At 35.5% G+C, this 26,076-nt stretch overlaps 1 protein-coding gene and 1 long non-coding RNA gene across 3 annotated transcripts in view; one reads left to right on the top strand and one right to left on the bottom strand.

The window, feature by feature from the left end:
- On the bottom strand, positions 1-23,559 carry cables1 (Cdk5 and Abl enzyme substrate 1). 2 transcript variants are annotated; one of them, XM_052548571.1, is made up of 10 exons: positions 22,881-23,559; positions 11,808-11,879; positions 11,058-11,150; positions 10,025-10,102; positions 7,015-7,120; positions 6,214-6,367; positions 5,824-5,927; positions 3,511-3,617; positions 2,391-2,598; positions 1-2,131 (listed from the first exon to the last, which is right to left on the bottom strand). In XM_052548571.1, exons 1-10 carry the CDS (start codon positions 23,420-23,422, stop codon positions 1,991-1,993), a joined length of 1,605 nt encoding a protein of 534 aa, XP_052404531.1. In that variant the 5' UTR covers positions 23,423-23,559; the 3' UTR covers positions 1-1,990. The 2 variants fall into 2 exon arrangements, with proteins under 2 accessions (XP_052404531.1, XP_052404532.1); XM_052548572.1 differs by lacking the exon at positions 10,025-10,102.
- LOC127951012 (uncharacterized) overlaps positions 23,538-26,076 on the top strand; it is a 5,091-nt gene continuing 2,552 nt past the window's right edge. The window contains exon 1 of the long non-coding RNA XR_008152571.1: positions 23,538-25,871. This is a non-coding gene — a long non-coding RNA (uncharacterized LOC127951012). The remainder of the gene's footprint in view (positions 25,872-26,076) is intronic.

The following is a 26,076-nucleotide window of genomic DNA, read 5'->3' on the forward strand; positions in this document are numbered from 1 at the left end:
TTTTATGACATATTCAAAATGTAGCTTTTTATTGAACAAGCAAAGCAGCATATTTACACAAATGTTTCATCTGTTTTGGGCATCCCAGTTACTTGCTAACAAATCCTAAAGTGCATTTCACAAGGCCAAATCTTGTTCTTTTATAACTCTTCACATTCTAGGCATTATTTATTTTAGAGTTAAATGGTTAAATGCAAGTTTGCCATTACTCTTCTAAAAGAAAGTTTAACTCCAGCTATTAGATACTTCTCAGCTGCTTTTATTTCGCATCAATCTCTAACTGTTCTTTATAACTGATTTATGGAACTGAGTAGTGCATAGTGAATGTTATACACTTTACATATATATAAAAAAATGGGATTATGAATATAGTAACACAGTCGGTGCACTGTGAGATAAAATTAATTTTACACACAATACTGTACCACCAATGGTGATAGAAAATATCTGGTTCAGAGGAAACAGATTTAAAACAATCATCAAAACAAAACATATTCTCAAAAAGAAGTGTTTACAAGTCAAACGCAAGTTTAACACTGCTTTGGTGTACATGCATTAGTCAACACCGTAGCATATTGGTCATACAGATTATATTCCCGCCACTGTTGAGCCTAGCTCGGCAAAATAGCGTTGATTATCAGCAGTATGACCGGATGTTGCTTCATACAGTGTAGCACTACAAATGTGCTCAGAATCCACTCTAACATAGAGCACGACCACAGTAACCATGAGTGCAGCAAGCCACACCACACTAAACTTTCAAAGTCAACACACAAGGGTAAAAAAACAACGATGGGGTACGCAAATGTACCTCTTAAGAACTGTATAAAAGTCCCACAACAGATGTCGTTGTAACTGTCTGCAACATATTTTTGCTCGGTGGTCACACTAACAGAGGGACCGCTGGCTGAAATGAATTTAAATGAGAAATGAGATGAAAACCCCTCCACCTACAGCTTCTGCAGATGCCATAAAGGTCTGCCATTCACAAGACTTGAAAAGTGCACTTGTCGTACATAAGGAACAGTCACATACTTGGCCAGAGTTCAGGATCATTCGACTATTTTTTTTAAGGCTTTCAACTGAGAGTGATCGAGTGCAGTGAAATTAGTCTGATTTGGCAGAGTGTTAAGGAAATATGGAGAAGAATGGAAAAATACAGGAATACTGTAACCTAAAGAAATCAAACTTGATAGAAATTTACTAAAAGTTCCGTCATGATTTGCTCAACCTCGACTCGTCTTACTCAATTTTCACACTGAAATGCAGTTCTTTTTACATGGAACACAATTTTGGTGAATGGTGAGATTATTTCAGTAAATAATGTTTAAAGGGATGTTTTACACAAATAAAAATCCTGTCATCATCTACTCGTTCCAAACCACTTTGGAACACAAGTTGACATTTTTGAAAAATGTCAATTTCTTGGACCCAGTGGACTTTCATTGTATAGACAAAAACGTAGAAATGTATACACATTTGGAATGATTTGAATTTTTGGATGAACCATCCGTCAGAAATTAAAATATTCTGCACAAAAAAGTTATTGTATGATGTGTTTTCGGAGCTTGACTGCCATTGTCACTGAACACTGTAAATGTATGGAAAAGAACAACATGAAGATTCTTCAAAAGTTTTCTTTTGGCATTTCAAGGGGGGAAAAACAGCATACAAATTGTGAATAATGGGGATGAGCAAATCATGACAGATTGTTTACCATTTCTTTAACACTTACAACTCTTTAAGTGGAAAACAGCCGAACACTTTAAAATGTCCTCAGTAAACTGAGACATCAACAGTCCAGGAAAATGTACTCCCTTTAGAAAGTAACTTCTTGGAGTATGGAGTTGTCACTTTGGCTGAAAAGAGAACAGTGGAATAGTGTCTTTATTTCAACATCTGGAGATGATAGTGGACGTTGGATGTGCATAGGGGGTTTCTGGGGCGAGAAGATCAGGAGAGAAGGAGGACTCCCCTGATGGGGCTGTCGCTAGGAGTTCTGCAGAAGGCGTCTGTAATGGGGCATGACTTCATGCTCTTGAAGATGCAGGTTGAACTCTAGAGCCACGAGAACGGGGAACTCAAAGGCGATCAGCTCTCGACGGTTCACCCTAAACCTCTCCTCCAGTTTCTAAAGAGGAAGAGATCAAGAGTTCTCATTACATAACACCAATTCAAGATCATCGTTACACAACACAGAAACATTCAACAGGAATGAGATTTAAAGAAAGCTCATTTTGTCAGATGTGCCATTATTCGGAGACAAAACATCAGTCTTAAGGACCATTGGATATGTAAATAACATCTGTCTAGAAGCTGTGGTCACGAGGTCCCTCGATTTGGGAGCTTCAGGGAAGGAGCTCAAAGAGTCTGTGCAAAGATAAACTCACATCAATCAGAAGCTTGACTTCGTGTTTCTTCAAGTCTCCTCCGATCTTGGCTGCGAGGAGGACGCAGGCGCCTGCGCAGAGTTTGCGGTTCTGTTTGTTGAGTTTACCCTGCAGCACCAGCTTCTCAAAGTAAACGAAGGCCATGGCCACCGTGGACTCCTCATAGCCACACACCTCCTGAGCTAGTTTACGGATGTCTCTCTTCAGGCTACAACAATACATCAGTCCTCGGGTTACTCAGATGTTATGGAATATTTAAATATTTATAAAAGTTCTTGTACAAAAGTACAGTAAATACATCAAAAACTCTTTGCTGAAACCCTTGATATGATCCAGTTCATTCTACCCTTTCTTCTTAGCAGCTCATGGTTTATGAAAGCACAATCTGCTTTATTTAGCTGGTAAAAATCTTTGGTATTTACACTTGCTGCATGTGAATAATTTGGCCATTGGTTTGGTTTGATCCCAAATTACAACCAATCTTAACTCTGTAAAGTATTAAGACCCGTGTTAAGGATTAAATCTGGATCGAATTGCTGAATTATTTCATTTCTTCACTGCTTTCCAGGGACTGGCAATGTGATTGTTTCAGATATTTTAGGATATGTAGAAATTATGTAACATTTATGTAATCTGAACGATCCTTTTGAATTATTTTTAACCAGAAATACATTTTGAGTGTTATGTTCTATTCTACTCCAAAACAATGCTGAGATATGATTTATTTATTGAGAAAATGTATTTGACAGGTGTATTCAAACATTAAATGATTATAAATATTATTTTAAAATGAATTCAAATGAATTGTTTGAATTTCCAAATACAATATTGTACGATAAAAAAAAAAAAAAAAAAACATAAAACAATGTCCAAAATTGCTTTGCTTAAAAAAAACATTTCTCAATAAAAGGCTCTTTATGAAATCACTCTCAAAACGGTATTGCATGTCACTCAGTATTAACAAGATTTCAAAAATGTCAGTGTTAATTGGCCATGAAAATACTTGATGTTGCGATGCAAGGGTTTTGTGTACATCCCTGCCAAATTTAAATACTTAGCATGAACACTAGACTGCTGATTTATCAACACAAGAAGAAGAACTGGATAGCAACATTCTTACCTTCTGATCTTGCTCAGTGTTAGACGAATGTGAGGAAACTTCTCCTTGAAAGTCTCATTCATGTCCTTCTTGAGATCAGAGGGTTTGACATACTCGATGACTGTGGTCTGGAAATAAGTGGGGGAATTCATTGAGACTGGCTGTCAAACATAAATATGAGTACAGACGTATCACAAGGGTTTTCCACTGGGTCACTGCCCAGTTTCAAAGCATGGGGACTGGATTTGTTCTGGAAACGGTTTGCAGATTCAAAATGGGTGTTTTTCTTGGCCATGCTCAATCGAGCTCCTAGAGTTACACTTTAATGCTTACAATAACCATAACTTCCAATTTTTCAAATCAAAATAATGGATGTTTATTGTTGCATATGATATAATAATACAAATGTCAGAGGCCTTGTTCTTTTATCTCAAAATAATGTGCATGGAAATTCTTTTATACATTCGCATTGGTAACTTTCCTTCATAGAACACAATAGCGATTGTTACAAGCATTAAATAACCAATGGAAGGAAGGGGAAGGCTGTCTCCTGAACCGCCTGAGATTTTAAGTTCAAGTATGTGTCTACTGTACAACACAATGCAAAAACAAAAAAAGAGCCGAATAGGAAATGTATTTTTCTGTCATCTAAGCATGATAAAAATCACAGTTAGATGCTAGTTATTACAGTTGTCAACAACAGAAACAAATAGGACACAAAAATAAATAAATGAATGAATAAGAATAATGAAGACAAACAAAGGCATAGTCCTTCTTCAAGTGTTTGGAAGACAAGCATTTTTCAAGGTCACCGGTCTGGTATTTCTGCAGCACAATGTTCATTACTAATTAACTGACAACTAGGGACTCAAGTTCACACTGTAAATGTGTCTGTAACAGTAAACAATAAAAGCCACATCACTGAGTGACACATGTGACATGACCTGTCTTGTTTTTTTTTTTTTTTTTAAGTACTCCATAGAAAATAAATCTTTGCATCTCAAAAGTTTCTTATAGTCTCCTGCTTCTCAGATTTAGTTTCTCTTGAGAAAAAGACCTGGGTCATCTCATATGTGTTTCTAGTTTCACATAAGATCCCAGCTGTCTCAAACTGTGCTCGGATCTGTTAAGATACCAAACGCTGCGATCAAAAGTCAGCCATCCTTTCTGTAAATATTTCCCCATCAAATTCACATTAAAAGACCACATTTTCTCAGCTATGCTATCCATATTAATTTAATATTTCTATACACTTAATTTATATCAACATTTGTTTCTATTTTCATGTATTCTGATTAGTTTTAAACATCTGAAATAAAAGCCCCTTTCACACTGCGATTCTGGCAAATATACGGGTAAAGTGTTCCGGCAACTGTTCCCGAGTCGCTAGATTATGCACTTTCACACTGCCAGTGATTACTGGTGATTACCCACACACAACCATAGACAGTAAAAGAAAACAACCCGTTAAGATCCCGTAACGGCACGTGACATCAGGACGTGACATGTAATGTACGAATCTAAAACATTAGGCACGTTATACTTTGACTGAAGCTGGCGAACGATCTCAGCGTCTACGCGGAAAGTGAGGAACTATCTGATCTCTGCTTCAGTTTGCGCATATTTTTTTTGTCGCGAAAGTTGATCTTCCTTCAAAACAGCCGGTAAAAGAGTCGCGCGATAACGTGCGTCATCACTACGACACGGCATTAGATCTGGCTTTTGTTCACACAGCACTCGTCCCGGGTTGAACCCAGCAATGTTACTAGGTCCTCGACCCGGGTTCAATGCCGGAATCAATCCCAGGACGTGTTTGCTTTCACACAGAAGGCGACCCGACAATGTTCCAGCAATTTGCCGGGTCCGACGTGCAGTGTGAAAGGGGCTAAAGAAGATTAAAAAATAAAAGTGTATTTTTAGGGCTGTCAAATGTGTGTGTTTAGCAAATACGTGTAACATTTTAACACACTCCCTACAACATTATTAATTTTAATAACAACTAAAAAGTGTATGTTCATGTTTATACATTATTTTTTTCATAGTAATAAGAAAAACTAAAAAATACTTAAAAATATATGCTGTTAAATGAATGTTAAATAAATATTTTAATATTTAAATTTTGCTTTTGTACCAATAATATAACATTTATTTTTACTAAACAGCATAGATTCATCTATTGTATATACATGAAATTTAGCTATATTTATTCTTTTAAGAAAGGAAATATTTTATCATATTTGGTGATCCTTGGAATTAAAATATTTTATTTTATTTGTTAATATAAATCACTTCGTGAATCGGTCAAGTCTTGCATTGTGTTACGTGATAACTCACCATGTATGAAGGAAAGATAAGCACTCTTTTGTGCTTTCCACATGGCCATTGCGGATCATCCAGAAGATTGGGGTCATACTCCCTGAAATCTCCCAGTTCATTCCCTATGACAAAAGAGAAGGCAATTAAACAGATTTGACATGTGCTGAGATCACATAATACTTAAAACAAATATACTGCTTAGTAAATATATTGTACTACATTTAGAAAAGCAGTTGTATGGTAAGCATTTTGTATCAACAAGTTTATGACCTTCTCAAGCCTTCTTAATAAATAACACATCATTAAACAGAGTTCTTACCAAAATGCTCATTAAAACCAAACAAGCGGCACGTATTAGGGATAATGAGGCAAAGTGAAAGAGCCATGACAAGTTGTTGGCACACGCACCAGTATCAAGGCTACTCTGGTTACTGTTGGCACGTGCCAGGCTGAGGCTGCGATGGCTGGCATTGCGAAACTGAGAGAAAGACGACGTGGAGTCGATGGTGTTTCGACGACCCAGGACATTGGTTGGATAAAGGAACTGTGTGTATGACACTGTCTGTATAGACATTTACAGAAACTGTAGTCAAATATTCATCAAGATTTTTACTAGGCACAAAACTTGCTATAAAATTAATATACAAATAGAAAAGAAAGGTGAAAACTATGGAAGATGGTTTCCGCCAATGAAAAAAAAATAAAACACGGTAATTGCGATTTTTTTTCATCTCACAATTTTTTTATATCTTGCAATTCTGACTTTGACTTTATTAAATGCAATTGAGATATAAACTCACAATTATGACTTCATAACTTAATATACTTTCTAACAGTTTATATCTTGCAATTTTGTTTTTATAACACGCAATTATGTTTTATAAAAAAGGAAAAAGGAGAAGTCAGAATTGCAAGAAAAAAACTCAGAATTTAACATTTATTCTGACATTCTCAAAATTGCAAGTTATATCAGAATTGTGTGATATAAACTTGAAATTCCGCAAAAAAAAAAAAAAAAAAAAAAAAAAAAAAAAATCATAATTGTGAGATTAAAAAAGTCAAAATTAGCTTGTTTTATTTTTTATTTAGTGGGCGAAAAGGGTTTCCATAGAAAACATAGATTGTACAGATTTTGTAATAAACAGTAAAATATCTGTAATTAATAACACTAAAGAAACAACAAATAAAATCAATTATTGGTACACTCACCTTGCCATCTGCACCCAATTCAACCCCCTCCAGGCCGATCACCATCTCCTTGGCACTCATGCCACCTGAGGGGTGTCGCTGGCGTCCACTTTCTGCCTTCACATCTCTGCTGGGGCAAGAAAGCATCTCAGAGTCTGTACTGTATTTTATTTCTAATACAGCTTAAGAAGTATTACATGTAACATTTTAAATGTTTGACTTTAACAGGAAGAAAAAAAAAAGAAGAAAAAAAACTTCATATAGCATTGTTGATGTTAATAAACCAAATACTGTACAAATTAAATTCTTATTCTTAAATTCCTTTTTATACACTTACACAATTAACTTTAATGTAGTAAATGTTATTTTAAAACATTATTTACTGAATTAAATGTATGTATAAATAATTATTTACAAAAGGATGTAAAAAAGGATCTGATCTGTAAATAAAGTCAATGGATGGATGGCTAAGATAGCACATACAGTAAAGGTTATTTTCAGGGTCCAAAAAAAAAAAAAAAAAAAATCATTCAGCCTCTCACATGACAATAAGAATTTAGGGAATTCTTTTAGATTTCCTGCAAAAATGACAGGAATGTTTTTTTTTGATTGCATAACACCTGTATTAAACCATTATGAAAGGTTTAATTTATGTTACGAGGGTTATTTTTGTCAAATAAAGTTAACATATATAACATAAATGAGAAAAGTTTCTTTGCCAGCTAGCTGAAATAATGTGTAAGTACAAAAAAATAAAAAATATAAAATGGTTACTTTAAACTCTTTAGCCTTCAGTTGCCTTTACATAGCTAAAAAAGTGTCTACAAAACTATTAGTAGCACCCAGAAGCCACATTTATGTACAAATTGTAAATGCAAAAGTGTTTTAGTCATTTAGGACGTTTTTCTCATTGAAGCAACTTATTTATCTAAATGAATTCTGCTAACATCATGATTTGTTTGCAGTGTACTTGTGGATTTAAGAAATATTTGGCATGCGATGATATGAACCAGAAATACAAACCATATTATCTAGATCATCTGTAAATAATGTTGATATTTTGTCAATGCATAAAGGATTACTAGAGTGGAGAAACAAAACAAAAAAATTAACACTGAAGCAAAAAATAAAAAATAAAATAAAAATAACAACCAAGTCTAGTGACCACTTTAATTTGGCTGCTTGTATACCAACTAAACTTGTTAAGACCAAAAATACTACAGCATAACTAACTAACTTATTGATGTGCAGACTTAGAAGCAGACTCTTGTCAGTAGACAACAGACAGATATTAGCATTAGCGCAGAGTATTTTTGAGATGTTTAGTTTTGCATCAATAATCTCAGATCCCATGAGGATAGACAGCAGTTATAGGCAAAATGCACAGGAGCCCTTCAAGTAGCTTGGTGAATGGAAAAGCATAAGGCAAGAACTAATAGGAACATGTGTCATTGAGAGTCTTCATAAAAATATTTTAAAAACAAAACCAGATTTTCAGGAACAGTTCATAGCAACTCGTAGATCCATTTTATAGAAATCCCATAGCTAATCATCAGTTCACCTCACACTTTGCTGACATAAACCTTGTGTATTTTAGTTTGTTAGCACTCAATCAGGAATACAGGATCATCTAATACTCTTTGGCCACTGGTGGCACTGATGCTAGCAGAACATAAACTTGGCACTCTACCCAGGACAACCCCACTTAGATTGCTCTGTCAATACTGTGCACTTTACTACCAAATCAGCCAAGCCAAAACATCAATGGAATAAATCATGCTGAATTTTGCCATGAGCCATTCATCATACTGAATGCATAATTAAGCAGATTCAGTTATATAATACTATATACAAGGGGGTCCAAATGTTGGAGATCACATTAAAAACAAAGAAGCATTCAGCATTTCAAGGCCAAATTTGATCAACCACTTAAGCAAATTATCTACTAACATTCTAATCAAAATGTCCAAATCAGTTTTTCACCATGTCCAAAAAGTCAGGGCCCAGTGGCATAAACTTTAGTTTGACAAAATAGCAGTTGGTCAAACTATAATTTTCCAATATACTTTTGGAGTACACTTTTCCAATACAAATAAGACCAATCTACCTTTTTAAAACTGAAGTTATGACCATTCTTGAAGAAAAAGACTAAATTTTTAGTCTTTAGTATTTAAGCAGGCCTCAAAAAAGCCAAAACTATGTTAAAGCTTACGTGTGTAATTTCTATTAGCATCACTAAACGGAATGTCAAAAAATAACTGTTTTCTAACAGGTTTTCACCTCAAATTAACACCATTGTTTGAGCTGTAGATTTTCAAGATACTCAAACAAGTGTTTTAAAGCACCATCAGAGAGCTCTCAATTTCCAGATAAATAAACCTGCATATGGCTTACCTACAGTTTTCTCTGCATATTAGAAAGTGATAGGAGAAAGCATTTTAATGTATTACAGAAATAAATTACAAGCTTCAGCTTTAAACAATGGGAAAGCAGGCAATGCCAAGGTGTAGGTAAGAAAAACGTCCCATTAGAAGTTAGTAATAATGGCATTTAAATGTTTTTGTTAAATATCAAAGAAATAGCTGTATAGCTGCAGATCCAGTAAAAAAAAAAAAAAAAAAAACTAAAGTCAAGGGTGAGGTTTATTTAAAGCATGCCCAAGCTTGTTGGTCAGTCTCTCTGAATTAAAAGTACTACCAGAAATCAGTAGAGCTATTCATGGTACAAAATGGATACCAAACAATCTTTGCATACAGTCTAAAAACAACTGAATAAATGAGAACACTATGTGAAAAAAAATCAAAATAATAGTTAAAAAAAACAATAGTCTATAAAATAGATGATATAGATTTAATAATATTATAAGATGAATAATATTATAAGATATTATAAGATATTATAAGATGAATACAGAAAGTTTATTTTTGGAACCATTGATAAGGCCAAGTAAAAAAAAAATGGTAGGGCTCGAAAGTGAAGGGATAAAAATGATGATGATAAAAAGAAGATTTACATGCTGAAGAATACATACCCTGTTTGGCTACAATCTCGATAGGGCAGGACAGAAAAAACACTATAGAAGGATCTTCTGCCACTGATAAGGACTATCCTATAAAGACAAAACGATACATAAACTAATTGAAGTGAATTCTGTCAATATAGAGGTCAGGACCACAGGTAAAGATGAGAGAAACGCAGTAAATAACTGACATGAAATAGTATGTCATAAACTATGTAGGACTGTATCTAGAAATATGCAACAAAGATCAGAAGAAAACAAATAGAAAGTCAAATTGCTTATAAAAACAATCTTTGAAGTAAATTAAAACCTGACTGAGATATCTGAGAAGAACTGAACATGTTTACAAACAAACAAAGGATTTAAGAATCTATTATTCTGCCAAAGCTTTTCAAGTTCTTATATTTCCTTTAGAAGTTCATCAACTGCTAATAACTGATCTAAAGCATAAATAAAACAATGTGTTGGATCAAAGTACAGCCACATCAGACACTGCAGTTAGCTTTACAAAATAAAAGTCAGTGACTTAATTGCAAGGCTGCAAAACTGTTTATTTTATGGATTTTCTCAAATGCCCAAAGAAAAAACAAAGCTGGTCACACCTCTTGTTTCTCAACACCAATTCAAAATCCCATTCAGATAAAAGGGAGCATCTGGCTAACACTCTATAATCAATAAATAAACATGCCCCAAATGTTTGGGTTTTACAGAGTGTCTGCTTCAACTATCAATTTAAAATACAAGAGGGTCAGTAAGAGATAAAAATCGCACACACACACACACACGCACACAGATGAACATCTGCATAAGAGTAACGAAAAACATTATTTCCTTTTCCAGGTTCTACAACTTCAAGTGTTCCAGGAAAAAGGTCATCAAAAAGGGATTTTTATGTGTGTGCAAATGTAAAAAAAATAAATAAAATGAGAACCAGGAAAAATCTTTTAATAAATTCAGGGGGAGTCTTTTGCTGAAACACTTGATGTGTGGGTGCTTTTCTCTGTGAGATGTCTGTGTGTGGGCCGTTGGGTAGCTGTATGCATACCTTCCATTGCGCATATCATGCTGTCTTATGTTTTTGATGAAGTGGACCTTCTTGAAGCTCTTTGGTCGGGGTGATCCAGATAAAGTTCGGCATCTAGATAAAACAAAGCAGCATCAACACTGTTCATTAGAGGAATAAATACTGCTATTCTTATGGCTCTATATATATATATATATATATATATATATATATATATATATATATATATATATATATATATATATATATATATATATACATATACACACACACACACACACACACACACACAATAGAGAAAATATAATCTAATCTGCTTAATATAAGGCTGTGTTAAGAAACTATTCTTAACAATAACATCATGATTTTCTGTAAAGCCGCTCTGAAACAAAGTGTATTGTGGGTTTTTTTTTTTTTTTTGACTCATAACGATTTATTTATTTACAAGCTTTATCCTAGTGTAAATAACTTCAAGCACTGTTAGTAAATCAGAATACGTCTGAAGAGACCAGGCTTGTTAAAGAGTAAATAAAACAATTGTGTTAAACATAAACTATGCGAAAAATAATTCTGAACAGCATTACAATTACTTCTAATAAATCACTTTTAAAGTAAAAAGGTTTACATAATGTTAACTGAAAGAACAATCAGATGGGTTACCCAAGCAATAATTGATTTATCACAATCTGTCAGAATCACACGTGAACCAGGTAACACCTCTGGCCGTTGAAAAGTTTCAGCACAAAACAGATATGTTCCTGCTGGTAATACCTTCGTAGAGGGGCGTTCTCCTCAATATCCTCCAGAGTCTCCAGTGAGGAACGCTGGGATATTAGTCTCCGCCTGCAAATGAACAATAGAGTAAGATTTTTTTTAATGCTCCATTTAATAATATCACAATCCTAAATTTCTAGTAGAAAGTTCACATTTTCATATATTCCTTAAGCAAAATAAAGGTATTTAAACTTAGCTTATTTTATTGGAATGGTAAAAGGGAATGATGCAAGCAAGAGTTTTTATCACACAAGAGCCTTATGCACAAAAAAAGCAACTGCTGAGTTTCGCACACCACTTATTGAGTCAAACATATGACCAGCTTATTATCATTTAGCACATTGCTAAACAAAGCTTGAATGAGTGCTCAGCACTGAGGGCTTTAGAAAATTACTTTAAATTCAGTTTAAAGTTTCCCATCAATACCAAACCTGTTGCAGCAAAGTGTTCAGCTTTATTATTTTCTTGATGTAATATGAGATCACACACAGAATGTTCCAGAAACAAGCCCCTGTAAGAGGATAAGCCATGGCTCCAGCAGAGATTTCAGTTACACTTTCACATAACACATTCCTTCTCACAAGCTGAGGTAATAACGAACATCTAGTAGTCTGCTGATATGGTACAACACACCAGGGAGATTAACAAAAAGCCTTATGAGCAACTCTTGTTTCTATTTCAAGCCATTATCAATAAGCAGTTTTTCCTCAAAGTTCACACACTCTAAGCTCAAGTTCTTCATATCTGCTTTTCAAAAGCAGAGAGCAGCACTGAAAACCAGGTTAAGCATGGCCTTGTTGCAGAGACCTGTATCTGTGGAAACGTGGGCTGAGGAATGCTCGTGTTCCTGCCAAATAAGCTCTGAAATCATACCAATAACAGACACCTGATAAGAGTGTGACCACTGCAAAAGTACACTGTATGTAGTGTTCATTCAAGCTCATTCTTCTTTCCATTCAACTCAAGTCATCTTTATTTATTTAAGCTTTCTGCAATACAGATTGTTTCGAAGCAGCTTTATACGTGATTAAAAGTAAAATAATGATTCAGTGATGCAAACAGTATTCAATTCTGCTGTAAAGCATCCCTGAAAAGACAACAGTAAACAGTCAATATTCAGCTGAAATCAGATCATTGTTAATTCAGTCTGGTTCAATAATGGTCCAATGCTCCTCAGTTATGGAATAAGTTGAATTCACCTTTAAACAATAAAATTACCATCCAGCTAAATTCAGTATTAATACAATAGTGTCTGTGCAGTCAAGTTAATACTATTGCCAAATAGTAAGTGTCCCCAACTAAGCAAGCCAAAAGGCGAAAGTGGCAAGTAACGCAAACCCATCACGTTACAGAAACTGGGAAAAAACCTTGGGAGAAACCAGGCTTTAATATAAAGTAAAACTAAGTAGTTAGTAATATTGTGAAAATATTTTTACTATTTAAAAATATCTGTTTTCGATCTGAATATGTTTAATGTACGTAACATTTAATTTATTCCAGTGAAAGTAAAGTTGAATTTTCAGCAGCCATTACTCCTTGTGTCACATGATCCTTCAGAAATCATTTATGCTAATTTGCTGCTCAAGAAACAGTTTTGCTGTTTCTTTTGTGGAAACAGTAATACATTTTTTAGAATTTGTTTATTATTTATATAGAATGTTGTAACATTTAACAACAGTTAACATATTAGCAGGACATGAATTTTGAGAATATTTAAAAGTGTTCGTGCAAAAATGCAATGTGATAGCAATCAGTGTACCAAGAGCATACACACAGTTTGTTTGTGCATCAATAATAATAGACTCAAGTGCATATAAGGACCACTGTTGTATGTCATTGTCTTTATCCTGAGAGTTTTCAGGAACACAGGACTTTTACAGGATTATGTCCCACCTTTACTTAAAACAATGAACGGTGGTATTTTAAAGATTGTGGTAACGGAAATGCTGTTGTGTAATGGCAAGCAGATGTGGCAGGAATAAAGGATGATGTATTTGGATTCATCAGTAGGGTGGAAAATGGCATAAAGTGAGATTTTACTGCTGTTACGAGTCATTTCTTGGATTGCTAAAAGAGGGTGCTGTATTAGTATGTATAGTAGGTGCATCGTGCAAATAGTGTTTTCACACACTAAAAAAAATTAATGAGGCATAGTGCACTACAAGTGCAAAAAAGAAACATCAAAAAAAGATTATCGCATACTTTACGGAATCAAGTCACAGTTTCCCTGAAGAAATAAAAGATTCAGCACAGGTGCATTTTAATTGTAATTTTCTTCAAATGGAAAACCAGTAAAATATTAGTAAAATGTATATACTCCACAACATTACTCTTGTGGTATAGGTTTATTGGTTAGTGAACAGTACCTCATTTGAGATGGAACTAGTTTTCCCATTTCAGTTCAACTACTGTCAAGTTCAACAAATATCAACAAGTTAAGCTACTTAAGTACTTGCATACCTGTGTGTTTAGAGACTTAGTGTGTTCTTTTATTAAAAACACCACAAATCTATTACGATTGATTTTGCTTTTACAGGGAGGAATCAAAACATCAAAAGCTCATCTCAATTTCAAAAGTTGCCTGAATCTTTGATCTTGGAGGACTCAATGAAAAACAGAGCTGTGTGTTCTGGGTGAGAATGCTTTACACCATTGGAATGGTAAGAAAACAATGGTCATGACCAGACCAAAATACATTACAACATGTCTAATGTTTATGAAAGGATTTTCAATCTCAATATAAAAGACTTATTCTCACAGTTTATTCTCTTTTTCTCTCAGACTTATTCTCACATCTATAGCATGAATAACAATCATCATCCAATGATAGTAAAAGCACAAAAGTTATTGTATTGGGCCTTTACCATGCAAAGAGTAGCTTTCTAAACATGAGGTTACTAGTTTGTGAACCTGACTTGTAACAGCAGTAAAATCTCACTTTTTTGCCATTTTCCACCCTACTGATGAACCCACATACTGTACACGGCATCCTTTATCCCTGCCACATCTGCTTTCCATTACACAACAGCATTTCCTTTACCTCAATCCTTAAAATACCACCGTTCGTTGTTTTAAGTAACCGGTGGGATATAATCCTGTAAAAGTCCTGTGTTTCTGAAAACTCTCAGAATAAAAACAGAGCAACAAGCCACAGCAGGCCATGTTTTTTTTTTTTTTTTAATCATGTCTTGGCCTGAATTTGTCTGGTGCCAATTCCTACCACATCCGATACTGGTTTAAAGTTCTGGTTTAAAACTTTTTCCTACTTCATTTATTTAACTGGAAAAAATGCCAGCATAATCTCTTAGCAATGCCAGCTAACCGCACAACACAAAAGAAAAGGACATGGTCCATCCAAAACATGACTTATGGTTATGGAACATATCTTATAATGAGTAGGGAGGAAATGTCATGTTTTGTTAAGAATAAATTAGCTTCAAAATATGCCAAAATATGTGAAAAAAGAAAAACAATGACATTAAGGACAAAGTACATTCATGTACTCTAAAATGAATTCACAGTGTATTCCTGGCTATTAGCTGCTGTATTTTAAAAGTAACTTCTGTTCATTTCTCCAAGCCTTGTAACAAATTGTGTTCTGTAACACTTTTATACTATCTAGGACAAAAATAAATAAAAGTAAATTAGATACATGTTTCCAACCAAAAGCTACAGATCACTAATCCCCATAATGGAAAATGTTTGATACTTATTTTACATAACAGAGAGTGCTATTGCAACACATTCTCACTTCCAACTCGTCACATATTGACGCTTGATCAGGACCCCTTGACATCACTTTTGACAAATAGGATACCCCTTTAGCATAATTGTACACATTTTTCACAACAGTTTTATACTATTTACACATTTGTGAGCATGTAACCCAACACCTGCCCCTAAACCTACCATTCGTCAATAAAACACAATATACTGTATAACAAGCAGATACAACTACTGTCAAAATGTATTTAAAAAGTATTGCTATTCCAAGTCTTCTGACATATTTGTGAGAGGATTAGACCTAGATGCGACTGCCTTCTTCATCCGTGTTAAAAGAAAAAATAGATCCTGTCATTGTACAAATTTAAAAAATGCCGCAGAAGAAGCCTTACGTCAGTCTTGGTTGTGAATTGGCTCTTGTATGTCTCGTGACATAGCGTGATTGCAACATGCTAACGGAGTGTTTCTTTGAATGAGATTTTCAGCGATTAAGACCTTATGTTTTACATTCTTCTTCACATAAAGACATCATATGGCTTCAGAAGACTTGGAATGCAACACGACTTGTTTATACTTTTTGTTTATTGTCATTTGCAATAAATAATGTTACATGTGGCTGGACTTATGTTTTCCTGTTATGTGTTTTATATTGTTCAGTAGTGTGTAGGCTTAGGTTACGTGTGCGTTTAGGTGAACCAATGAAAGTATATATTTATATTAAGTTATTACAGTTTTTTTTTTAAATGCATGCAAACCATTAAATTAAGACAAACAACTGAAAACAATGGAGAACCCTGCACACTGAAAACTTACACCAAAGGGGTACCTTGAGTGTCAAAATGCGATGCCAAGTGATCCTGACCAAGACTCAACATAATTAAAAGTGAGAACGTGTTGCATATAGTTACCTTTTTCCCCTACAGCAAAATTGAATACGGTATTATGGTGTAAAATACAGCTATAGGTCGCCTGATATATCGGTCGGCCATTATATTGGGCCGATATTTGTCATTTTTTAATATATCGGCACCGGCGGATATCAGTGTTTAGTAGCGCCGATTTAAAGTCAGGCACGTCGGAGGGCAGCCCTGTGTTATTGGTGTGGTGGAAAATGCTGCTGCCGCATGTGAAGGACCCCAAGCCATGAGATCATTTTACTTTGTTCACTGTTTCCCATCAAGGAGACTGCTGAATGCGCCTCTTTAAATGGTTTTGTGGTGCTCGTTGTTGTATTTTAAAATGCAATTGCAATCTTTTGAAATGACACTATAGTATTAAAAATAAAATTATCCCAAACGTAACTGTGGCACTTGTGGCTGTGCTGCGCAGTCAATGAACCGCTTTTTTCACATGAAACATTTTATGCAAGTATTATGACCAGTAATTTATTTGATCCTGTTCTGCAAAATCTTCGATTTTTAATTTTTGCATTCCGCTAGGCCTATTTGTTTTAAAAAATCCGGCATTTACAGTCCATTAGATCGTGACAGTGCATGCGTGCTTGCATACGAGGATGAGCGAGCGGGGTTTGGCTAGATGTTTTTGGAGGTTACTGCTCACATCTCGTTCTGCACATATCCAAATGTTTCCATATTCACAATGTATCTGAATGTTAAACTAAAATATTTTTTTCAATGTAAACTAGACGGAAAAGATCATCCTCTTCACATGAGCATGAGTGGGACCGGTATACTACGGTCTATTTAAACTGACCAGTGTAACCTTTTATATGTTTGGTTGACTTGTACTTTATTTGAATAATGAACAGACTTCGATGTAAGTTTGAAAGTAGAATGCACTTTAGATTTTCTGTGTCATTTATACCAAACATAAATGTTGCTGATTGCTAGTGTGTTTGCATCTCTACTATTATTTATTTTTTATATATTTAACATTTTATATTTTTCAGTTAATTGATTTTTATTTATAAAATGGTATTTATTTTATTTAAATGTATACTTAAGTTTCAATCTTAGAATTCTGCTTGATAAATGCTCTAAAACTATATTTCCTGTTTTATATATTTAATACTTGGTCAGTTTTTTTATTTGTTTGGCTAACTTTGGATACATTTTTTATTTTAATCCCTTGCAGTGCTCAAAATTAAGATTCGAGAGATGGTTCGAGTCAGTGCTCAACAAATGATGATAAGTTTAGAAATGTTGTGCATCCACTTATTATTAGTGTGACATTTTAGCATGCAAATGAAGGTGAAAACTTCAAGATATCGGCCCTAAAAATTGGCAGCACATATCGGCCATCGGCTGACCCCGACCGCTAAATATCGGCATCGGCTATAGAAAAACCCATATCGGTCAATCTCTAATCTATACCCTTGAATATTTCAGAGCCCTCTACTTAGTTGTCTTGGAGGACATTGCCATTGTGAGGCAAGATTAAAGTCGGCACCAGAAAGATACAGGCTATTTGCACAGATGTATAGCCACCAATTAGAGCTCAGGAATTACATAACACCACACTCTTCACAAAGTTAGACCTGACAGAGTTTCAATAATGCTTTTGTCTGGCCCGACCAATCAAGGCAGACTGTAGCTTAACAGAAGGCCCTGAAGAGCAGGATCATATAGGGTGTGTGTGTGTACATTGTGTTCTTGAAGGCATGTGCCAGCACATTAGACAGAACTACATTGCACACTCTTTCTTCACAGGCTGCTCTTGGCAGTGCTTCTAAAGGTTTTGGTCTTCCTGCTGGAAAGTGGTAGCCCATGCAGGAGGGTCTGGGAGAGGAAGTGGAGGTCAGAGGCAGGGAGTGGAGGAAGGGGGCGGGGGGAGTCAGGGCAGAGACTGGGCATCCTGCCTGGAACCTGTGATTGTTTCTAGCAGCTGCCCATTTAGAACAAGTCCTACACTGTTTAAAGCACAAGTATGTAATGTTAAAATACTTTCTCCTATCTGTGCTTAATATGTAGAGATGACTATAAAAAATAAAAAAATCTGTAAAAATTTACTTTAAAAAAACGGCAGTTATAGCTGCTAGAAATTCACCTTAAAAAATACATTTTACAGAATGAAAATACAGTTTAAACAAAATTTAAATATATACTATATTTAATTAACTGCCATAATGTTATCATAAAGCTCATCTCAATTTCAAAAGTTGTCTGATTCTTTGATCTTGGAGGACTGAATGAAAAACAGAGCTGTGTGTTCTGGGTGAGAATTAACTGATGTGATCTACAAGCTGCTGAAGAACTAAAATAGCCTTGTATCTTTATAAAAACACAATAAACACAAGTGATAAGGAAAAGGCAGCGTACACTCAAAAGTAACCCCAAGTGCTGTATAGCTTTTCCACAAGCTCAGGTAAAAAAAATTCATAGAAGATGCATTGTGTCATGCACACAAATACAAAACCATCATGGTACCACATATTAAATTAAATTAAACATTGATTTATCAACTTAGGTTGTAACATAAAGCCCTAATGTACATAACTGAGAAAAAAATAAAACTAAGAAGAAACTGCTATTTCAGATAAAATCCATCAAGAGTGAAGTGTCAAAAGGAACTATAAAATTAACAGTGATTTACTGTAACTTTTACTGATATTATTAACATAATATATATATATATATATATATATATATATATATATATATATATATATATATATATATATATATATATATATATATATATATATATATATATATATATATTTTTAGTTGATGCTAGCTATTTGTTGACTTCTGGAGACATACTGAAATGATTGAAGTGAGTTTTGGGGTGGGAATACCCATTTAGTTCAACCAATTGTAAACTATGGATATTTTGGTAGACCGGTTTAAAACCTAACATTATTTATAAAACTCTTTTTGGCTAGCTCAAAAATTATACACTCCACTGTTAAAGGGTTAGTTTACCCAAAGATTCGGTCATTAATCACTCACCCTCATGTTGTTCCAATCCTGTAAGACCATCGTTCATCTTCGGAACACAAATTAAGATATTTTTGATAAAATCTGAGAGCCCTCTGATCCTCCATAGACAGCAATGCAAATGTAATGTTCCCAGGTCTAGAAACATAGCATAGTAAAATAGTCCATGTGACATCAGTGGTTAAAGAGTAATTTTACGAAGCTATGAGAATTTTTTTTTTTGTGCAAAGAAAACAATAACAACATAATTTAAGAAACAATTCTTCTCCCCGAATTACCTTCTTCCGCCCTTTTGGAGAGTACCCCAGAATGTAATCAAAATAATCAGTGTTTATGCTCAGCATGTGCGTGCTGAAGGTAAACAATGCTGATTACGTTGATCACATTCTGGGGTACTCTCCAAAATGGCAGAAGATGGTAACTCGAAACGTAACACAAAAGTATTCTCGTAGCTTCGTAAAATTACGGTTTAACCACTGATGTCACATGAACTATTTTACAGATGTCCTTGCAATGTTTCTGGACCTGAGAACACTGCAGTTGCATTGCTGTCTACTAGGGCTGGACTATATGTCCAGATTCAATTAGATTTCGATTCTCAAGCTCTCAAATCGATTACATTACATTACAGTATCTCCACCATGATAAGCGCTGAATGAAAGACAGGCTTTCCATTGTAACATCGCTCAAAGGTAAATAAATGTGACATCTAGTGGAGAAGAGTAATGATAAGTTTCGATAATCAGATCTTGTTTTAAATATGTACTGAAATACAGTAAATACTGGAAAAGTTTAATTTGTGGCTTTTGAGAATCAATATTGAATCAACGTCATTTAAAAAACGATATATTGAAAAATAAAAGTTTTTGCCCAGCCCTACAGTGTCTATGGAGGGTCAGAGAGCTCTCTGATTTTCTCAAAAATATCTTAATTTGTGTTTCGAAGATGACGAAGGTCTAACAAGTTTGGAACTACATGAGGGTGGTAATCAATGACAGAATTTTCTTTTCTTTTTTTTTGGTGAACTAACTCTTTAATAAAAAGTACAAGTGTGCATTGGATCAGAATTGGAAGATAAGAGTGGTAATACAACTGTCCTCACAACAAATTAAGTTTACTGAGACATGGCAAATTATCTTGAAGTTAAATGAGAAATGTATTTCAGAATAGGCATTACAAATATACTGTTCTCGCATTCTCTTTAAGTAATAGTTCAAAATAATCGTGACCTGACCCTTAAACTTTATTTATTTTTATTATTACTGTTGTTTTAAAGTAACCCAATATATTAAGAATAATTCAGACATTTTACATTTGTCTGGAGTCAAACAGTTCATTTAGATGTTGGGACATTTTTTGACCCATCTCTGAGTACCTTGCACAACTAAACCAACAGGAGACCAAATTATTGCTGTGAAATGAAGCAAGAATTAGGTTTCAGGTCATTCCAGTGCCTGCCAGTACTACAGTGAAGCACTAAAACAGTTATTTTCATGAGAAAACAACTGTGCATAAAATAATTTTTCTATTTTAAGTCCCTTTTGGGTCACTCTTTCCTTACAAACACCAACGAAAACATTGCATACTGTCTATCTATATTCACAAAAACATTCCCTGCTGCCTCTCTGACTCCAAGACAAAAAAAAAAAACTGAACAAAGGACATCCAACTTGCATGCATGGCCTCTAGTGTCTCAAATTACAGCACATTTGTGTTCACATTAAAGCACTCAAAGCAGGTGCAGAAGGTGTGTGTGTGTGTGTGTGTGTGTCTTAATATATATTAATGTGTGTGTGTGTTATATATACATACATATGCTAGAAAGAGGAAGTAAAATATACTGTAACTTAATGACTGTAGATTTGGTTATGCTTTGCATGCCTCATAAAGCAACAGTTAGAGCAACAGACAGCAGTGTTGTGGCTGTTTGGCTGAGATTGAAATGCTGTGGTTAAGTTGGTTGGAACTGAAACTAAAGTGCCTGGCAGACACTTCAGTGTTGCCACCTGCTCATCTCTGATTAGACACAGTTGTCACTATGAACATGCTAAATATATGATCCTGGTACTTTAGAGATACTGGCTGCTGTGTGTTTTTCTTCACATTTCGAAGAGTAATACGCTTTGAAGAGTTTCAAGGGCCATATTAATAGGTTTTTACATTTAAACAGTTCTGACAAGTTCTGATTATTTTTTAAATGCTGTCAAGTAAAAAGGTGATTAATAAAACATCAGTGATTAAATAACACCCAGTGATTCAATGGCGGAAAAAAGTCTGATATTAAATGTAAAAATATATTTTTAATTCTTGTTAAAATGTTTTGTTAAGCACAGGTGAATTGAAAAATTCAGCCATGCAAACTGTGTCATCGGCATGTGTCAGTCAGAATGCAGGTCACTTAGGATATTAATGAGTGAGTGATGTACTGTAGAAAAGTCTGAATGGAGTTTATTGATTGATTTTTGTCAGGGATTGTGTTTAATGTGTCTAATGGGGCCATTAGTTCAATGGCAGCTAATCTCCCAATTCAATAAATTCTAGGTAATCCCTCACTTCACAACAGCTTCTATGTGAATTTCTCTAAAAATATATACCTATATCCCACCCACCTCAACAATAACATTGTGAAACACTTTTGCAATAAAATAAAAAAAAGGTACACTGTTTAAAACAATTAAAGACACCTAGTGGGACCCATTACTGTACACAAACAGTGTGATGTACAGTATTTATGTCTGAATATAGTTCTGAAAATTGCCATGCCATTCGTTTAAAAAAAGTGTCTTTATATCAGACTGTTCATATCACAACGTAGTTGCAAATGTTTGTACTTTGCAATTCATATTTTGCATTATCATTTTACATTATTAAAGAGCTATGTTTAACACAGACAGGCCCACACCACAAAATGCATGAATGAAATTCTATGAAATATTCTACATACCAACCCAAATTGCATTTTATTTTAGAGATGGTACTAGTGACTTCTTGCACGAGTGAAATGCAGATAAAGTTTGTTCATACAATTGATATACTGTATAAAATGTATTTGGACGGACACTTTGTGGTAGTGAACGTGGAACTACACCAGAGGTGACATGCAAGTAAAACTTAAGAATTTATTTCACAAATCTTCAAAAAAATCGACTCAAAATTAGTCTGTTAAAAGTGCTTATAAAATGACTCAGAAAGGTTCCTTTATTTCTAAAATCATTTGTTTTCATGTGCCACTTGGTTTCCCTTTTTTTGTTAGACTATTTATATGCATCAATATAAATGCAATACTACAAGTGAGCTAAATTTAAAGGATTATATTTGTTTGGTGCATACTTGCATATGTAAGTAAGTACTGAGTAACACGAATGAACTTGCATGTTAATAATTCGTGGAGCACCATACTGCATAACTGATATTAATGACCTGTCCTCATCCCAGTGCATAAGGTTACCTGGATCTCTGCAGTTCCAGGGCAGAATTGGCTATCTGCCCTCCATCCAGACAGCAGTAGTTCTGGCTGGACTGCCTGGAGTAGGACACAGGCAGGATTCCCTGAGTGTACGTCTGAAGTCTCCCTCTCGTAGCCGGCGGAACTGCTGAAAAGGGGGAGCTGAACACGGACTGGAGCACCTGAGAACCGCACACATCCCCCTCCGCATCCTCCTCGAACGCCGGAGGAGGAGTAGCAGTGACGGCGGCGGCGGCCGCGCTGGGACCCGTGATCCCAGCCATGAAACCAGCAGCTCGGGCACTGCTGAGAGCCTGGTTCGCTGCTGCGGCCAATGCCTGCTGGCCCACTGCAGAAACCAGGCTCTGTCTAGTCCTGGAGCTGTCCTCGTCCTCGGTCTGATTCTCCCCGTCATCCTGCACGGGTCGTCCGTCCAGAGAGATGTTGCTGAGGAATGAGAGTGCAGCTTGTCTCCGTCGTGGATCTATTACGCGCTTCCGTGTGTGCTCCAGACTGGAGGGCTTCATCTGCAGCGCGCTCGCCATTAGCCGTGGGATAGTGCGTGTTTGTCAACGGAGAGGGTTCATAGTGATTGTTTGGATATGGGGTGAAATTGGTGGTCAAAGCGCCATGGCGTTGGCTTTTAAGTGCCTGCTGTGTTTTACTGTGTGTGTACAGAAAACCTGGGTCACGTGTGTGCAGTATTGTGGCAGCAGCAGCTTTAGTCTAACCAATGGGGATTCATGAGAACAAGGCGGTGTTCCAAAACATAGCGAGTCGCCTAACTGACTTGGCCTAACTAGACAGAGTTTGTAGTGCTTTTTGAATTTAGTTCAAAATTCTACACAGCACGTTCGAGAGCGGTTAAGTTCATTTAGCTGAACGGATTCTGAGCACGCCCTTGGTGCTAAAACTGCGGTCTACTCAGGCGGCTCAGTACGTTTGGAAACACAGTCTGCGTGTTTTTCCCCTTGCCTTCATTTTTGTTCCACCCTTCTGGGCTACTTGGACAGGACATTAAAAAAAATTACATAAAAGTAAACATCTTAGGTACGAACAGTCCGAGGTAGCCCGAGGTCTTGGTTTCCTTTTAGATATCGCTATTGTGTGTTCAAATAACATTTCAGTTCACCTCAAACAACTTTAAACAGATTTGCTCTCTTCTTAAGACTTTTAAACATTTATTAGGTATTGGAATTACCTTGGGTAGTTTTACATAACTTCGTACCCTTGCCAGGGTAAAAGTGTAGCTTGAATGTACTCACAAGTATACATGTTAAACGAAAATATACGTACTTTGCTGTCATTTCTATTGAACTTTCTATGTCATTATAATGTGTTTGTAATGACAAAAGTGCACTCTGTGTTAGAAAACATCATTATGAAGTACTCAACAAGCATAGTATACTTAAATGGGAAGCTTACAGACCACCTTGGTTTGGCATCCATGTTTCCAAAACATATTGAATATTTAAAACTGGATTGTCCAGCTGGGTGGCCTATGATGATTTAGTAACTGAACGTCACACATATGAATATAAAACACTGTGAGTGTTATGGATTCCTCTTCTAACCAGCTAAGCTGAAATGAAGAAACTCCACATGATGGCACAATTTCTTACAATAACAGACGGTCACTGACTGTGACTTACTAGCTGCCCTAAAAAACTACTCCGTTTAATAGCAGTTGTTTTCAACATCACAACGCCATCTAGTGGTTAATCAAGTTACACGCAATATGCCTAGAATTTATGTGAAGACGAAAGAATGATTTCTTCAAAGTGTTCACTAGATGGCTCCAGAGTTTAGCCTAAACGTTCAGATAATAAAAAAATAAAAAATAAATATGTATATTACCCAGATAATGGTGTGAGTGAGCTAGATTCCAGTGATGAAATGAATGAGGGAGGTGATATAAACCTGTGATGAAATATATGAGATTAAAGGTAATTTCCCTTTTGTAACAGATACTCAGGAATTCTTTCTCAATCAGTTCCCTGGGTTACAAGGTTTATTTTAAGTGAAAACACTGTGGTGCAGTTTGGGAATATTGTGGTTTGTATATCATATACACAGCTACATGTGACGATAGTCACTCCCATCTCAAACAGTTTTATGAGCTCGTATAAACTGGGCGACTACATGGAATATTTGTACTTCTAGTCTCAATTGTCTACTAATTTGGCCAACTAAATAAAGGAGATTCCTGTAACTGTGGACTACAACATCCATGCTCCAGATACAGTGGGTGGTCCCTTTGCTCTGTCATCTTCTCAGAATTCTTCCCCACTGATAACCTTCCTCTGTCAGAAGCACTCAGGTCAATGACATTATTCTAACATGCTGAGTTAACCATGTTAATGACAGATACTCAAGCAAAGAAATACGTTAGCAATTCCTTCATCACAGAAGCTGTTTTTCCTTTTTTGTTGTTGTTGTTGTTGTTGTTGCCCAGAATCTGCATATAAGCCATGGTATTCAGAGACAAAAAAAAAGTTGGAAAGACTATTGTGTTGGACAGACAAAGTCAAATATCAGCATTAAACATCAATAAAACAAGACTTTCACTTTTCATTCCTAATTTGACAGATCCTCAATTGGTTGCGCATTCGGTGTTGTTTTATTACTTCCTCAGTCTCATGACGCACCAAAATAACACAGCTTTTCACAGTGTCTTTTGAGGCTGCGCTGTCACGAGCAACAATAATGTAACTCTCGGCCAGGTTAATCTTATCCCAGAATCAGTGGAGCAGAGCACAGACCTCAGACTCTCTGTCCCTGTGTGTGAAATGCAGCACTTCCTGTGTTTGTGTGGGGTTTCCTCCCCCTGAAGTGATTTTGGCACCTTATTGTGAGTCATGATGCACACGTTATGGCAACAGCTTCACTATGATTTAAGGAAAAGAACAAAAATATTGCTGATGGTTTTCTAACAGCTGGTGGTTGGGAATATGAACCTGGGAGAACTGGGATCTTGTGGAACCGAAAGTGAAAGTGATTTATCAGAACTATCAGTCTGTTCTTATCAGCTGGGTTCAGGGAGCAAAACGTGATTCATGTGATGTGACTATAAAGTTGTTGTTTTTTTAAAATAGTTTTGGGAGTGTCTAAGAAATGTAGGAGTCACATGAAATGAGTCAGTTTTGTTAGAAATGTATGTACGTTGTTTTTAATAAGATACCAATTTAAGTGGTGATTT

This window comes from Carassius gibelio, chromosome B2 (assembly GCF_023724105.1).
Source record: "Carassius gibelio isolate Cgi1373 ecotype wild population from Czech Republic chromosome B2, carGib1.2-hapl.c, whole genome shotgun sequence".
Classification (NCBI taxonomy): Eukaryota; Metazoa; Chordata; class Actinopteri; order Cypriniformes; family Cyprinidae; genus Carassius; species Carassius gibelio.